This window comes from Coregonus clupeaformis, chromosome 15, assembly GCF_020615455.1.
Source record: "Coregonus clupeaformis isolate EN_2021a chromosome 15, ASM2061545v1, whole genome shotgun sequence".
Lineage (NCBI taxonomy): Eukaryota > Metazoa > Chordata > Actinopteri > Salmoniformes > Salmonidae > Coregonus > Coregonus clupeaformis.
In genome coordinates, this window is record NC_059206.1 from 63514681 (window position 1) to 63526823 (window position 12143).

The following is a 12143-nucleotide window of genomic DNA, read 5'->3' on the forward strand; positions in this document are numbered from 1 at the left end:
CTCTGGTTTGCTTAATATAAGAATTTTTAATGATTTATACTTTTACTAAGTATATTTTAGCAATTACACTTACTTTTGATACATAAGTATATTTAAAACCAAATACTTTTAGACTTTTACTCAAGTAGGATTAAGGTATCTTTACTATTACTCAAGTATGACATTTGGGTCTTTTTCCACCGCTGGCCATTCAGAGGGTGGATGGTCAAGACAAAATATTTAAATGCCTTTGAACAGGGTATGGTAGTAGGTGCCATGCGCACCGGTTTGAGTGTGTCAAGATCTGCAATGCTGCTGGGTTTTTCATGCTCAACAGTTTCCTGTGTGTATCAAGAATGGTCCACCACCCAAAGGACATCCAGCCAACTTGACACAACTGTGGGAAGCATTGGAGTCAACATGCGCCAGTATCCCTGTGGAACGCTTTTGACACCTCGTAGAGTCCATGCCCCGACAAATTCAGGCTGTTTTGAGGGCAAAAGGGGGTGCAACTCAATAGTAGGAAGGTGTTCCTAATGTTTTGTACACTCAGTGTACAACAGACTATTACAGGTGGCTATATAAACTATAAACCAATCCGCTACCAGCTTTGGATCTCTTGGACTTGTATTATTATTATTATTATTATTATTATTATTATTATTATTATTATTATTATCCCAGTATGACCAATTTTCCTAAAACAAATATATACATTGTTACATTGTTGTTTCAATGATGAGTCAGTCTAAGTAAATCATTAGATCTGATGGCAAAAATGACAAAATCCCATGGTTTTTAAGCGATCCACGCAATAGAGTGTTCCATTGTTTGTTAGATACAGTCATTTTCAATGAGCATGTAAACATTCCAACTTGTCTCAACATTCCTTTATCAGCCTGCGAACATTCTATTGCATAGACTCCCATACAACAATATATATAAAGGTGTGAAAAACATAGAAAGCGGGGCCTGTGGGGAACAATTTAATGCCAAAGTGGACAAACTTTTGGTCTGGCCCATTGACTACTATCTATAGATATATGGGCCTAAAAAGGGCACACACCATGTCCTATTGTAATATCTAGGTGAAAAAATTGGATACACTGGTCCCATACTCTCTCTAATCTATAAACTAAGGTTTTAGGCTTTTAATAGAAGTCTGTGGTTTTAGGAGATCAATAATCGTGTAGGAAAGGAGACGAGGAGAGGAAGGAAGTAATTTAAAGAATGTTGAAACACGCCCCTGAGCATCACGGAACTGCATGCAAGTAATGTCATATGACTTGTTCGGAACGAGAAATAAAATGTTGCTAATCCGTGGATAAAAGTGGACCTAAACAGTGAATGAAATCCAAAGCAAACACGGTAATATTGACCCTCTGTATTTTACATATTCTTGTTTTTATCATTAATCATCGGTTTGCAGGTAATAACTTTGTGAGAGAAAAACCGTATGGTCGTTAGCTAACGTTACATCGTAAGTATTCGTCACGAGTGGTGACTAGCTAGGATGGCTAACGTTAGCTAGTCAGACAGAGACATGCGATAAACTATTAGCCGATTTAAATCAAACGGTTCTCATCAAATCTCCCTGGCCAGTAGATAATATCGTCAATAGGCGCTAAAGGCAGTTAGCGTCTATGAATGGGGCAATGAGAATGTTGATGTGTCAGCTAGTTTACTGTTAAACAAACACACGCTGAAGGATGGCTAATCAGTTTCAGAATAATATTACTTCCTTCCTTTTACAGGAGGATCCTAATACCAGCCTACTAGCTACATACTAGCCTTCTTCTTGTTTCCACATAAATGGAGGAGATAAGAATATCTCCTGATTACAACTGGTTCAGAAGCACAGTGCCACTGAAGAAAGTAAGCAAAAACACCATATCGCATTCCACAATAGCCTAGCTAGCTTTTTCACTACAGTTGATTCAGTTGCTGGCCATCGTCATAGCCAGTATGAACGTAAAACAGTCATATTTAATTTTACAGTTATACTATATATCTTCCGTTTGTTGACATTGACGATTCCAACACCACAGTCTTCTTAAATATCCCTTTCATTCACGTGATCCCATCTAGAAACACAGTTCATTGTTATAGAATTTGCTCTAATATTACGTGTATGGAATGTTGTGCATTTATGGGTAGTACATTCATGTTTCACCTCTCTGTATCGTTTCTCTAGATTATAGTGGACGACGATGACAGCAAGGTGTGGTCCTTGTATGATGCAGGCCCAAAGAACATCAGGTGTCCCATCATATTTTTTCCCCCTGTGAGTGGGACAGCGGAGGTGTTCTTCCAGCAGGTCTTAGCCCTGACAGGCTGGGGGTACAGAGTCATCTCAGTGAGTCACTGTGAAAGAACACCTTTATGGCTTGTAGTATCTTCAATTCATTAAGATATTCATCATCCACAGTCAAATGACCAAGGTATTTATTTTGGAATATTAGATACACTAGACTGGGTCCACTCTACAGGTTATTTTATGCTTATTTATTCAGTGTAGCGGCAACCAGTGCAAAGTAAACATTTTGTCTGTTAGGCCATTGTCAGAGTTTGGAATTGAAATTAAAATGTACAGTTGAAGTCGGAAGTTTACGTACACCTTAGCCAAATACATTTAAACTCAGTTTTTCACAATTCCTGACATTTAATCCTAGTAAAATGTCCCTGTCTTAGGTCAGTTAGGATCACCACTTTATTTTAAGGATGTGAAATGTCAGAATAATAGTAGAGAGAATTATTTATTTCAGCTTTCATTTCTTTCATCACATTCCCAGTGGGTCAGAAGTTTACATACACTCAATTAGTATTTGGTAGCATTGCCTTTAAATTGTTTAACTTGGTTCAAACGTTTCGGGTAGCCTTCCACAAGCTTCCCACACTACATTTTGTCCCATTCCTCCTGACAGAGCTGGTGTAACTGGAGTCAGGTTTGTAGGCCTCTGTGCTCGCCACGCTTTTTTCAGTTCTGCCCACACATTTTCTATAGGATTGAGGTCAGGGCTTTGTGATGGCCACTCCAATACCTTGACTTTGTTGTCCTTAAGCCATTTTGCCACAACTTTGGAAGTATGCTTGGGGTCATTGTCCATTTGGAAGACCCATTTGCGACCAAGCTTTAACTTCCTGACTGATGTCTTGAGATGTTGCTTCAATAAATCCACATAATTTTCCTTCCTCATGGTGCCATCTATTTTGTGAAGTGCACCAGTCCCTCCTGCAGCAAAGCACCCCCACAGCATGATGCTGCCACCCCTGTGCTTCACGGTTGGGATGGTGTTCTTCGGCTTGCAAGCAACCCCCTTTTTCCTCCAAACATAACAATGGTCATTATGGCCAAAAAGTTATATTTTTGTTTAATCAGACCAGAGGACATTTCTCCAAAAAGTACGATATTTGTCCCCATGTGCAGTTGCAAACCGTAGTCTGGCTTTTTTATGGCGGTTTTGGAGCAGTGGCTTCTTCCTTGCTGAGCGGCCTTTCAGGTTATGTCGATATAGGACTTGTTTTACAGTGAATATATATATATACAGTGGGGAAAAAAAGTATTTAGTCAGCCACCAATTGTGCAAGTTCTCCCTCTTAAAAAGATGAGAGAGAGGCCTGTAATTTTCATCATAGGTACACGTCAACTATGACAGACAAATTGAGGAAAAAAAAATCCAGAAAATCACATTGTAGGATTTTTTATGAATTTATTTGCAAATTATGGTGGAAAATAAGTATTTGGTCACCTACAAACAAGCAAGGTTTCTGGCTCTCACAGACCTGTAACTTCTTCTTTAAGAGGCTCCTCTGTCCTCCACTCGTTACCTGTATTAATGGCACCTTTTTGAACTTGTTATCAGTATAAAAGACACCTGTCCACAACCTCAAACAGTCACACTCCAAACTCCACTATGGCCAAGACCAAAGAGCTGTCAAAGGACACCAGAAACAAAATTGTAGACCTGCACCAGGCTGGGAAGACTGAATCTGCAATAGGTAAGCAGCTTGGTTTGAAGAAATCAACTGTGGGAGCAATTATTAGGAAATGGAAGACATACAAGACCACTGATAATCTCCCTCGATCTGGGGCTCCACGCAAGATCTCACCCCGTGGGGTCAAAATGATCACAAGAACGGTGAGCAAAAATCCCAGAACCATACGGGGGACCTAGTGAATGACCTGCAGAGAGCTGGGACCAAAGTAACAAAGCCTACCATCAGTAACACACTACGCCGCCAGGGACTCAAATCCTGCAGTGCCAGACGTGTCCCCTGCTTAAGCCAGTACATGTCCAGACCCGTCTGAAGTTTGCTAGAGTGCATTTGGATGATCCAGAAGAGGATTGGGAGAATGTCATATGGTCAGATGAAACCAAAATAGAACTTTTTTGGTAAAAACTCAACTCGTCGTGTTTGGAGGACAAAGAATGCTGAGTTGCATCCAAATAACACCATACCTACTGTGAAGCATGGGGGTGGAAACATCATGCTTTGGGGCTGTTTTTCTGCAAAGGGACCAGGACGACTGATCCGTGTAAAGGAAAGAATGAATGGGGCCATGTATCTTGAGATTTTGAGTGAAAACCTCCTTCCATCAGCAAGGGCATTGAAGATGAAACGTGGCTGGGTCTTTCAGCATGACAATGATCCCAAACACACCGCCCGGGCAACGAAGGAGTGGCTTCGTAAGAAGCATTTCAAGGTCCTGGAGTGGCCTAGCCAGTCTCCAGATCTCAACCCCATAGAAAATCTTTGGAGGGAGTTGAAAGTCCGTGTTGCCCAGCGACAGCCCCAAAACATCACTGCTCTAGAGGAGATCTGCATGGAGGAATGGACCAAAATACCAGCAACAGTGTTTGAAAACCTTGTGAAGACTTACAGAAAACGTTTGACCTGTGTCATTGCCAACAAAGGGTATATAACAAAGTATTGAGAAACTGTTGTTATTGACCAAATACTTATTTTCCACCATAATTTGCAAATAAATTCATAAAAAATCCTACAATGTGATTTTCTGGATTTTTTTTCCTCATTTTGTCTGTCATAGTTGACGTGTACCTATGATGAAAATTACAGGCCTCTCTTATCTTTTTAAGTGGGAGAACTTGCACAATTGGTGGCTGACTAAATACTTTTTTCCCCCACTGTATATTACACTTTTGTACCTGTTTCCTCCAGCATCTTCACAATGTCCTTTGCTGTTGTTCTGGGATTGATTTGCACTTTTCGCACCAAAGTACGTTCATCTCTAGGAGACAGAACGCGTCTCCTTCCTGAGCGGTATGACGGCTGCGTGGTCCCATGGTGTTTATACTTGCGTACTATTTGTATTTGTACAGATGAACATGGTACCTTCAGGCGTTTGGAAATTGCTCCCAAGGATGAACCAGACTTGTGGAGGTCTACAATTCTTGGCTGATTTCTTTAGATTTTCCCATGATGACAAGCAAATATGCACTGAGTTTGAAGGTAGGCCTTGAAATACATCCACAGGGACACCTCCAATTGACTCAAATGATGTCAATTAGCCTATCAGAAGCTTCTAAAGCCATGACATCATTTTCTGAATTTTCCAAGCAGTTTAAAGATACAGTCAATTTAGTGTATGTAAACTTCTGACCCACTGGAATTGTGATACAGTGAATTATAAATGAAATAATCTGTCTGTAAACAATTGTTGGAAAAATTACTTGTGTCATGCACAAAGTAGATGGCCTAACCGACTTGCCAAAACTATAGTTTGTTAACAAGAAATTTGTGGAGTGGTTGAAAAACGAGTTTTAATGACTCCAACCTAAGTGTATGTAAACTTCCAACTTCAACTGTATTTAAAGAACTTTGGCAAAACTGTATTGGGACTGTGTGGTGAGAATTTAGAATTGAACAGTAATGGATGAAAGACCACATCTAAGGAATGCTGGTATTTTGATCTTTGACCTACACAGTTAATAGAACTAATATAACAGTAAGACGTCAGACCTGAGGAGTGTAATTAAGTCTTAATGCTTTTATAAGCATCTTTATGAAGATGGTATATAGTTTTAATTAGGCTATAGGTTCTTAAAAAAGGTGTTTTTAGATTTGTATTGAACATATAGTGAGCGAGAATGCCAATGAGGAAAGATAGAGGTAGGTTGTGTCTAAGGGCTATAGGCTGGATTCCATCCCATGCCGAAACTAAAGACCTGTGCTGGAGGCTTTACCTCTAGACCAGCCAGGGTACAATACAAGTCTATTCTTATGTAGGAATGTAAGTCTTCAACTAGGCTATATTCCAAGTGATTTTTGTTTTACCCAGGCACCATTGAATGTCATGACATTAACATCATACTGAGTGGCATTGAATTGATTCTGGTTCCTTCTATGTAGCTGCTAGGTTTATCTAGTGCTTTTGAAGCTGTTAGAGATTTGGTTCCGTTTTGTCTTAGGACTGTATGCAAAAACAAGGCTAGAACACATCTGAAGAGGAAGAAGTTTACCCAACACAGGATCATTTTGATCTGGATTAAATGTTTTAAAAAACTAGCCCCAGGGGTTCCTAGACTCTATATTCTACAAGTGAAGGTTTATGAAAATGACACTTTGTTTTCTCTCTTAGCTGCAGTATCCTGTGTACTGGGATCTCTTGGAGTTCTGTGATGGATTCCGGAAGCTTCTCGATCACTTGCAACTGGATAAGGTCTGTCATTCCCACTTTCCCACTTCCCTGCGCTTACATTGCTTTCTTTCCATGTCAAACTAATACATGTCTCTCTATGTAGCAAATGTTCAATATTGTCATGATCTTTGAGACATAAGGGACTCTTACATGCTAATGACATGCCTAACAATGCATTATAAGTGCATCATAATCCATTAAGGCTTTAAGTAAAGTGTTAGGCATGTTAGGCATACTAGCTGTTTGGGGTTTTAGGCTGGGTTTCTGTACAGCACTTCGAGATATTAGCTGATGTAAGAAGGGCTATATAAAATAAAATTGATTGATTGATTGATTGATTAGACTATTTCTATTGTTATAGGTCCATCTATTTGGTGCTTCTCTGGGGGGGTTCCTGGCCCAGAAGTTTGCCGAGCACACACACAAGTCTCCCAGAGTCCACTCTCTGATCCTGTGCAACTCCTTCAGTGACACCTCCATCTTCAACCAGACATTGACAGCCAACAGGTACAGTCCTGGGTTGAATTCATTAAGACACACCGCCAGGTTGTCCCGCCCCTGTTTGTCTGTTTTGTTCCGTTTGGTGCCTAATGAGTAAGACCCTGTTTTACCATTACCGTGCTGTGGAGGAAGAACAGGGTCCTGTTCAGTGGACAAACGTTGTGGAGTGGTGCAGATAGAAATGTCATGAATAGAGCTGACACGATTCCTTTCTCTACATGTCAGAAAGGCATGTTAGTTCTTCATAATATATTTATTTCGGAACGCTCCACAATGTTGTACCCTGCTGAATGTGACCCAGGTGTTTGTCAAAATGCAAAACAGCCTTTTTTATGGTCTGTCATTACAAATGTAAAATGTGTAACGTGTAGGCCTCCGTAGTTCATGAAAGTTACATGTTTGCCAGTCTAGCCTTACCATTTAGCTTTGAGACACAGAAACCCTGTATATTCTCTACCTGTAGTTTCCTGTTCTGAGTCATTTAAACAGGGACGCCATGTTTCTTCTTGCCTTCCAGTTTTTGGATGTTGCCCGCCTTCATGTTGAAGAAGATTGTCCTGGGGAACTTCGCTAAAGGACCTGTCGACCCCAAGATGGCCGACGCAATCGACTTCATGGTCGACAGAGTAAGTTCCAGACCTCCATTAAAGGGGCAATCTGCAAGTTAATGACAAAGGATACCCCGCCCCTGTTTTGGTAAACAGCTGAGCGATGGTCTAGAGAAATATAACCACTCTCAAATTCACAGCAGAGATGCATATTTTGGGTTCTGATGAGGTATGACAGTTAGAAATGCCTCATGAGCTTAGTTTAAGTTATATTCTTCAGGAATCAATGGGCGTAATATCATTAATTAAAAAGTTTAAAAAATGGATTTACCGATCATAAATTGCCCCTTTAAATACAGTACCTCTCCATCACCCCAACTAGACGTTTGTACTTCAGAATCACATATGAGCAGGGTCGTGTTCATTAAGGCATGTTATAAAAAGCGTTGCAGCAGGAAGCGAAAATAAGTGTGCCTAATGAACACAGCCCTGATCAGCTGATGACTGGAATCCTCGGGTGTACATGTGAGTCAGTAGGGATATCTGATAGCTGGCTGATTCTGAGAAAACGTAAAGGGAGGAATTGTGTGTTCACATGCCAGGTGCAGGAAAAGGGTTATCTCATCTAATTTCTCTCTGAATTGGCTAACACAGCTGTGTCTGTCTCTCTCTCTCTCTCTCTCTCTCTCTCTCTCTCTCTCTCTCTCTCTCTCACCACCCCTTTCTCTCTCGCTCTCTCCCTCTCTCACCACCCCTTTCTCTCTCGCTCTCTCCCTCTCTCTCACCATCCCTCTCTCTCATCACCCCTCTCTCTCACCACCGCTTCCTCTTTTGCTCTCTCTCTCTCCACCTCTTTTGTCTCTCTCTGTCTCTCTCTGTCTCTCTCTGTCTGTCTCGGTCTCGCTCCCCCTCCTAGCTGGAGAGCCTGAACCAGGGTGAGCTAGCCTCCAGACTAACACTCAACTGTCAGAACTCCTACGTGGAGCCTCACAAGATAAAGGACCTGGCTGTCACCATTATAGATGTAGGAGGAACTGCTCTTTATTTTCATTTCATTTTCATTCTTGCAAATATTGTTGTTGTTTACTGTACATCTCACTTTACATATCAGTAAGGATTGGCTGTTTTGTGGGTTGTGGGTGGGTCATTGGATCTGTAACCTGGAGATTGTTCTGTGCTTATGCATGTGTGTGTGTGTGTGTGTGTGTGTTTGCGACTGTGTGTGTGTGTGCGCGCACGTTTCATTTGGTTTAAAGGTGTTCGACCAGAGTGCCTTGTCACACGAGGCGAAAGAGGAAATGTATAAGCTGTATCCAAATGCCAGACGGGCTCACCTCAAAACTGGTGGAAACTTCCCCTACCTGTGTAGGAGTGCTGAGGTCAACCTATATATACAGGTGAGCACATTTAGTTGGTAGAAGTCGCCCGTAAAGACCTATCCAGGATCAGAGTTTTTGTATGTTCAATGGTTTGGATTAGGGGTTGGGTCATCTGATTCTAGAACTGTGGTTAGGGCCTTCTTCTACCTTGAGTGAGTACATCAGGTCTAAATGCTTATAGTGAGATAGTACAACAGAGGACTGATGGGGTTAGTCTCGTTTCAAGTATCATTTCTATTTCCAGTTATTTTTAGGTGGACATTTTTCATTAGTCATACTAACTGTACCATTTAAACCACGAGACTGAAATGATAAATATGACACTATATTTAATGTCAGGGGATATATATTTAATGTGATTTTCCCCTTACATTGTATTAGGAACAGAAATTAATAAGAAAGTGAAGTGATGTCAGTGCTCAAAACCTATTTTGTAGCACAGATGCGGCTGGTTGGGTTAGCTTGTAGAGGAAGCTGTGGTATTACCCTCACCACTCTTGTTCTCCATGAGCGCTTTAGTACGTTTATCTTGGATATCTCAGGCTCAGCTGATGATGATGGTGTCAAACTGTTCTACTCTCATACCGTTTGTTGATCACGAAGCTCTCATATGGGCAGCAATAGGAGACAGTGCAGAGAAGCAGGGGAAATGTTATAGTGGAATTTTGGCGTAGGCGAGACGTTTTAATAATGCAACCTATGGATTACGTTATAAAGTTAGGAATTTTCATGCGAAACAGGAGTTGGGTTTCAGTGGGATTGGGATGATTAGGAAAATAGCCTATGCTCTATATAAGGCTACTACGTGAGTCAATAGATCAATAATACACTTGATTTACAATACATTATTGCGTACTAAATGTTTCTGATCAGTGATAAATGAGCAAATTAATGAATGACCTACCACTTCCACTTGTCCAGCCAAATATACAGATAGAGATTCAGTGAAGCAAAATTACATTGATTGATTATCAGTCACAGGCTTTTGGTGGAGAGTAGGACAGGCTGAAGAGCTAAATCCAGTTGTATAACATGCTAGCAATATTTTTCTGATCAGCTAATTATATGAACAAACTAGAATAAAGCTGACCAGTAGCGCTAACATTTCCCCAGCCTAATTGTTACCAAATATCCAAACGGAGATTCAGTAAAAACAAATACGACATTGATTGATTTATATAGATGAGTCCCCCACGCTTGTCTCAAAACGGTGCTGAAATGTATAATCTAGGTGACCACACACGACTATTGCTTTAAATTAGTATAACAGTTGGATATAACTTTGGGAGTTTCAGTATGAGCAAGAATGTGTTACATACAGGCAACTTTATTCTAGTGTTTTCATCATTCAGTAGATCATAACTAAGGTGAGTTTTCCTCTCTTTGCGCTTTTTCTAGGCCCAATGGCTGTTTCCTCATCTCCTCACTCCGCTGCCGCCCGCCTCCACCGTGTTGTTCTCAACACCAGTTTAAATCAATATAGCCTACTGTTTTGTAGAAATCAGGCTTTTTTCTTTCTTCGAGTTTGGGCTCATTTAATTTCTGTGATGTCAAACCAGGCCTGGGCTCGGGCTTCAGCTCAACGGGCTTCGGGTCCCGGGATCCCAGTTACTGGTGTTAATCCCTAGTGTCAAGTGTTTGTTTGACTATGTTTAGTGGTGCTTTTCAAGATTGTTGTCTATCTGGTGTTTGGGGATGCAGCCAAAATTTCAGCTAGTACTTGGTATTAACTAACTACAGTAGTAACTATACTTACCTCAAAGAAGTCGGCACAATTGGTAACTATCTATCTCAAGCTTACATTCTGTAAGGATGGTCGTATGAGTCTTCCTGCAAGTAACTTCATATGGACTATTTCTGATAATGTTCTCTCTGTCTCGATCCCTCTCCTCAGATTCACTTGCGGCAGTTCCACGGGGACGCGGTACGCCGCCATCAACTCGGACATGGTGAGCGCCGAGGAGCTGGAGGTGCAGAAGAGCACCTGGTGAATAGCACCGACGACCAATGACGAGACTACATTACCCAGTAGCCTCTCCTCTCTCCCAGCTCTGACCAACAGGCCATAACCATAGAATCGGATTGGCTGATTCTGTGGGGCAGAACTATGGGAACTACGTTTCCCTGACCAGCAAAACAGCCGAGAAAATCTCAACCATAGAAATATAATGACTAGATTCTATTTCTGTAGTTCTATAATCTCAAGCACCATCACCCAGTCGCCCCGATTGGTCACGCACGGATCTATGGAACCACTCCTTAAACAAGGTCATCTCTTCACCTGATCTCCGATCTTGTTTTTTTCTACGATATTGAATACAATCAATCCACAAGTTGAACTGATACTATTTTTACTTTACAGTAAAAAAAATATATATTTTAATTATCACTGTAAATAGAGCGTAATTGGCTACATTGCTTTGAGAGAAGAAACGCCGTACGATGCCATGTTATGAACCTTTTGCCTTATGTGATATAAATATCATGCATTTAATTGATGTTGCACTTTTGAATTCCATGTTTTTCCTTCTATGTTTATGGTTAACTCTGCCAACTGTGGCGATACTTGGTAAGCTAGAAAACCCATGCACTGATTACAGATATACAGCTGAGGATGTTAGTAGGAAGAAATTAAATGATGTATAATGTTATATATTTCATTTGTAATTTAATAAAGCCTTCTTGAAAACATGCCCTGCCATGTGCTGTTTTAGTGTTATTTCAACCAACTTTGTATTCATTTATATAGGTTGTCATAAAGGAGTTATAAGCTGTTATGAATGCCTTCATCATATTTGTGATATAATTATATAAAGCACAATAAATGCATTATGCACAAGATGTCATGTTCATAGAACATTTTCCATAATGCTGGGGGTTGGTCTAGTGGTGGTGCTGCTGCCTCCTGGACCACATACTGTATGATGCTGGAGGCAGCAGTTTGAACACCTGTTCCATCACTCACTCTTCACTATATCCCTGGCATCTGTCTCATCTGTTTTAATACATGTCAATAAATCTTCAAAAGACCCTTAAAATATATTTTTTCCAAAGAACATTTCACTTAAATGTTTC

At 40.7% G+C, this 12143-nt stretch overlaps 1 protein-coding gene across 1 annotated transcript; it reads left to right on the forward strand.

Moving 5' to 3' along the window:
• The first annotated feature begins 1326 nt into the window (after positions 1 to 1326).
• On the forward strand, positions 1327 to 11761 carry LOC123492613 (maspardin-like). The gene is given in 11 exon segments (XM_045225277.1): positions 1327 to 1347; positions 1790 to 1854; positions 2174 to 2335; positions 6581 to 6661; positions 7002 to 7147; positions 7659 to 7767; positions 8606 to 8713; positions 8946 to 9086; positions 10963 to 10983; positions 10985 to 11045; positions 11048 to 11761. Coding segments are annotated over 10 exon segments (924 nt in total). The 5' UTR covers positions 1327 to 1347; positions 1790 to 1791; the 3' UTR covers positions 11080 to 11761.
• Positions 11762 to 12143: the final 382 nt, after the last annotated feature.